The sequence below is a fragment of the Cicer arietinum genome, chromosome 6, assembly GCF_000331145.2.
Source record: "Cicer arietinum cultivar CDC Frontier isolate Library 1 chromosome 6, Cicar.CDCFrontier_v2.0, whole genome shotgun sequence".
Classification (NCBI taxonomy): Eukaryota; Viridiplantae; Streptophyta; class Magnoliopsida; order Fabales; family Fabaceae; genus Cicer; species Cicer arietinum.
Window position 1 is genome coordinate 48,597,686 of NC_021165.2, and position 5,826 is coordinate 48,603,511.

A 5,826-nucleotide genomic window follows, 5' to 3' on the forward strand; every position below is an offset into this window, starting at 1 on the left:
CTACACAAAAGAGCAATAACCGGTACTTCACTTTCTATCTGATGTACAACCAACCCAAACTGAGTCGATGTATACTTCAATACCCCCTATTTGAGTTTTTCTTGAAATGAAGACCTCTACCCGGTGTACCCTTAAGGTATTGTAGGATTCTGTTCACAGCTTTCATGTGAACTTCAGTAGGGCTAGTAATGTAGTGACTTGCCATGCTCACATCAAATTCGATATTAGGCCGAGTATGAGTTAGGTAGATTAATTTCCCAACTAAACTTTGGTACTTATCTTTGTCAACTAGAGGATCTTCTTCGAAGTTGTTTCTACTTACTGATTCTGTAGGAGTACTGGCAGCCTTACACGCAAGCATTCTAGTTTCTTGGAGTAAGTCTAGGGTATATTTTCTTTGAGAAACATATATTCCCTCTTTTGTACGTGCTACTTCCATCCCTAAAAAATACTTAAGTTGCCTCAAGTCGTAGGGGAATTTGCATATATACTTCATTTTCTAACTCACCATTTAGGAAAACATTCTTAATATCTAGTTGGTGAAGTGGCCAATCTAAGTTTGCAGCCACAGATAGTATGACTTGTACTGAGTTAATTTTGGCCACTAGGGCAAATGTTTCTTCATGGTCTATTCCATATGATTGGGTGAATCCCTTTGATACTAATCGAGCTTTGTACCGGTTTATGCTTCCATCAGCATTGTACTTAATAGAGAATATCCACTTACGTCCAACTTGTTTTTTTTCCTTCTGGTAAACAGTAATTTCTCAAGTGTTATTTTTAATGCATGAACCTCTTCCACTACAACTGCTGCCCACTCAGGTTGTTGAAGGGCTTTTTGAACATTTCTTGGAATGCTTTATGCTACAAATGCCTTGTTTTTTTTTTGATAATTTCCCAAACAACACAAATCTTTCAATTGGATGTTGAGTACAAGTTCTCTCCTGTTTTCTAGTGCAATAGGAACATCACTGTTAGTTGAACTCAAATGGACAGGCTCTGAGTTAGGAAGAATATTACCTTAGGAGATTTCATTTTCTAGAGCCTGGTTAGATTCATGGTTTTGCAACAGAGCAGTTTTTGATTCTACCAACATATTGTTTTTCTTCCTCCTAGTGTAAACTTTTCAGTCAACTTCTTGTGCAGTACTTTCTACTACTGTAGTGTCAAGGACAGGTTAAGATAATTTGATGGGATTTTCTGGTTCTGTTAGTGTGGAATTTTCTGGTACTTTTGGTGTGGTATTTACTAGTTCTGCTGGTTTAGAATTTACTGGTTCAGCTGATTCAATAGGTGCATGATTTTCTGTTTCTACCACTACAGTTTTTTTGACCATCTCAAAACCCAAAAATTAGAATTATGTTATTTCTTTCGGGATTAATGTATTCTCCCCCTGAATTCAAACTTTGGAGTAATAAGGTGGGTTCTCAAAGGTAACATCCATAGTGTGATAAACTTTCCTGGTTGTTGGGGAGTAACATCTATATCCTTTTTGGTGAGGCGAGTAGCCAAGAAAAATACATTTGATGGATTTTGGGTCAAGTTTGCTATGAAGAGAGTTTAGGTTGTGAACAAAGGCTAAACATCCAATAATTTTAAATGAGATTGAGGTGATAACTTTGCTGGTTGGAAAAATAGTTTGGAGAGTGGAATAGGGTGTGTCAAAGTTGAGGATACGAGAAGACATCCTATTTATGAGATAGGTGACCGAAAGGACAACTTCTCCCAAAAAATGTTTTGGTACATTTGTGGGTAGCATGAGAAATCTTGTTACTTCCAATAGATGCCTATTTTTTCTTTCTCCGATCATTTTGTTGGGGATATTTATACATGAACTCTAGTGGACAATTCCATGGATCTTAAGGTAGGACTCTAGTGCTGAACTAAAATATTCACGACCATTGTCAGTTCTGAGCACCTTAATTTTTGTTTGGAATTGTGTTTGCACTATGCTGTGTAAAAACTCAAATAATTTGCCAACTTCTGATTTTTCTTTCATGAGAAATATCCATGTGACACTCTTTTGTGATTATTGATGAATGTAACAAACCATTTAGCACAAGTAATGTTGCTAACCCGAGATGGCCCCCATACATCACTGTGAATTAAGGACAAGGGTTGAGAGAGTTTATATGGTTTAAGTGAGTATGAGTTTCGGGTATGCTTATATAACTGATATACTTCATATTGAAAATTCCTTAGGTTTTTACTGAATAATGAGGGAAACATTTTCTCTAAGTACATGAGATTTGGGCGACCGAATCGATAGTGCCACAACATTACAGACTCCTCACTATTTGGAGAAACCACTGCGCAAGAATTGGCTTTGAGTTCTTTGGGGGAATCTTCAACTTGCAAGTAATATAGTCCAACACACTATTTAGCACTACCAATCGCTTACTCGACTCCAAAATTTGAAATTCACACAGGTTGGGAAAAAATTTAGCGACACATCTCAAGTCTCCGGTCAGTTTGCTAATAGATAATAATACAAAATCCAGAGTAATATTTTTTGAAATGATAACAGAACATGTACCAGTAACTTTTGACAAGGCACCATTAGCAATCCGAATAGTGGAGTTATCACAACGAGGATAATAATTGTCAAATACTATTTTATCTCCAATCATGTGATACGAGGCTCTTGAATCTATGATCCGTGATTTTGGTTTTTCTTTGCTAGTGTGTAAAGCATGTAGAAAATTACCTTTTTGTGCCGTTGTAGCTATACCATATTTTTCTGTAGTAAGAACAATCTTCTGGAGCATTTTTTGCAGAACCTCTATTTGTTCTTTGCTGAATGGAGATGGATCCTGTTTCTCTTCCATTTCTTGTGGGTTGTGTGTTGCATTTCCTCTGGTGTCCCTGTTGTAGAATGGTATTGACCTCTCCCATTGAAGATAGTTTTGGCCATTCAACTTGTGGCCAATGATGAGAAGTCTAGTCCATTCGATTAAGCTGACAAGATTTATGCTAGTCTCTGTGGGTGTGCCTTCTGTTTTGTCTTCTTCCACGGCTGGGTCAATGAAAGAGACTAGAGATGGTTCTGATCTAGCTCTGATACCATGCGGAAAAATGATTGTTTATTCACTTGATGATGAAACTGATTACATAAGGAGTATAAATAGTACAAGTATTTTAATTATGTACAATTAAATAGAGTTGGAAATCAGGAAACTGATTCCCTAAATGCTATCCTAAAAGCAAATGAAAATAAAACTGAATCCTAATTAATAATACTAATAACTATACAAATCAGAATCCTATGATTCTGATTTTTGATCTCATAATCAACACATTATTTATTCTTCTTTTGCCATATGGTCCACTTGTTGCTATGAATTTGTTGTGATATAAAATCAAACAAACTGACAATATTTGCATGGTTACATTCAAAAGAGTTCTATACCAACTTCATAGGTATGTTTTTGTAGATAATGATCACCACTAACTGATTCTTGTGTGCCTGTAGTCGAATTGAAGGCCAAAATTTTATTACTTATACAGTCACGTAGCTTTGTGATTATAGTTGATATGTAGGGGAGTTGGACTAAAGATGTTTTCGACAATGATATGTAGGTCTTTTGCAAAATTTATGAGTAAAAATGAAGGTATTCTGAAAGCACAGCAACTAATGCAGCAAAACTTGTCTCATGGAGCGCAGAGTCCCAAGTTGTCCAAAATGCTAGAAGTATTGCTGGAGCATTTCAGTAAGTATAATTCTTTTTATCTAGGGTGTAGTCTATTCCTTATAGCTCCTTACAATAATTCAGTGCAAGTAGAAATTTGCATCCTTAAAGACATAATATGTAAATTACTTTTTCTCGCCGCATTTTCTGGCCAAAAAATTCAAGTTAGAAATGAAGATTAACTGTGCAATAGTTAATTTTTGTAGCAAATTTGTTGTTCATTTTTATTAATTTTGTTTATGGTTCTTTCATGCTTTAGTTTCCCAACAAAATTGACTTTGGCATCTTGTGACTGAAATGGTCTTGCATTAGGATTTTACAGGAATTTCATGATAACGTTTAGCTTTACAGCTCCAGTTTTAATAAAAAGATGTTTGTTAGGCTTCTATCAGATTGATTGACCTAGTATACTATGGAGGTTGAAGTTTTTCTTAGTTTGTAAAATTTAAGAAGTTTGGAATAATGATCAATTTATTTTTGTTGTTTATATATGTTCCTCTAAATGATATTTTTCCTGAATTTTCCAAATTATCACTGTAAGGGGTCAAATGATGAGGGAGCTGGCTGTTCATTCAATCTACTCTCTTATGTTGTTATATGATAATCAGTTGCATCATAAAAGTTGCTTTCTATCGGATCTTTATGCTTAAAGACTATGGATTATGGGATAAAAGTGATAGAAGTTGGCAAAAATGTTTTTCCATAGTACTTCCTTTTGGGATGATTTGGATTGTGGAATGGAAATTTGAAGAAAGATTACTGAATACTTTCATTCTTATGTAAACAGAAGTCTTTGTTAGTGCTTCAATAAATATAAACCTGATTGAATTGTATTTTATTAGTGTTGCCTTTGTCAGGGTAATACGAAAGGAATTGATCATCTTTTGCTTTGTCTTATTCAAATTTTTTTATTGGTACCAAAATTGTTCTCCTTGGTGTCCTTGGAGTTGGAGATGCTATTTCTCGCATTTGGTCGTTTAGCTTTTGTCAATGACTCAAGGTTATGAGTTGTCTTCACAGGCTGAATGGAAGGTTTAGAAACGCAGAAATTTGAAATTGGACCAATATTTGTCAAATAATCCTTCTAGTATTATAAATTTGATATTAATTCTTAAAAGCTTATTTCATATGAAAGGATTATTCCAAAACAGTTTTAAAGTTTTTGAATAAATTTTCAGGCATTTGTTTTCTGTACAGCCTGTACTTTCAGAGCAAAATCATGTGGCTGAATCTCAGTTTGATTCAACTGGGCTACTTTCACTGCAGTCTTTAATGTCAAATAATTTAAAATTAGTTTGTACTCATTAGTGAATGACATCTTTGGATGTGGTTGCAGAAACCAATCCACAAAACTCCAGGGTGATTATTTTCTCCAATTACAGAGAAAGTGTCAGGTAAAGTTAAATTGAATCATTTAATTATCTTATTCTAAGTTGTTATTAGGAAATTTAAACCAAATTTGAAAACTTGGGTTAATTCAATGCATTCAGGGACATAATGGATGCACTTGGAGGTACTGGGGATCAAGTTAGAGCTACCCAGTTTATTGGTCAAAGTTCAGGTATTTATAATAGTTCTTTTGATACATTTGCATCTGTGTTACTGTTCTCAAGAATATATCTTTTTTGCAACAATGTGACCAATGAAATCGTCATTTGCATACACTAGAGTCACATGTTCTTTTCCTAGGGGTGTTTATTTGAAGTCATGAAAATTCATTCTTGGGAATAACTTACCTAAGAACATAATGATTGTAATCCTATTCCTGGGTGGTAATTTGAAAAAGTGTTTGGCAAATGGTTTTAACTTTCCTGTGAATAACTTATAAAAGCGAGGTTGTAGAGGTAGTTGTATCAATTATGAAAATACAATAAGATTTCATTCCCACCTCACAATAGTCTTTTCGCAACCCCTCCCAACGATATATATATAGTCACACTAAGAAACTGTGGAACATGATAATCTAAAAACATATTCCAATAAATAAAGATCACCAGAAATACCATAATTCATAATTCATAAACTTCAAGTCTGTGATGAAACTTGGTTTTGAGGTGACATTATCAGAGAGGAGAATCACTGTTTGAAGGATGGCAGATTAACAGAGAAAGAAATAAGAACAGAGAATAAAATAGGG

General features: G+C 34.5%; 1 protein-coding gene across 1 annotated transcript in view; it reads left to right on the forward strand.

The window, feature by feature from the left end:
* LOC101500990 (DEAD-box ATP-dependent RNA helicase FANCM) overlaps positions 1–5,826 on the forward strand; it is a 31,526-nt gene that overhangs the window by 7,286 nt on the left and 18,414 nt on the right. Inside the window, exons 11-13 of the mRNA XM_073369584.1 lie at positions 3,580–3,710; positions 5,026–5,083; positions 5,180–5,250. Of these exons, the coding sequence (XP_073225685.1) occupies positions 3,580–3,710; positions 5,026–5,083; positions 5,180–5,250 (260 nt within the window). The remainder of the gene's footprint in view (positions 1–3,579; positions 3,711–5,025; positions 5,084–5,179; positions 5,251–5,826) is intronic.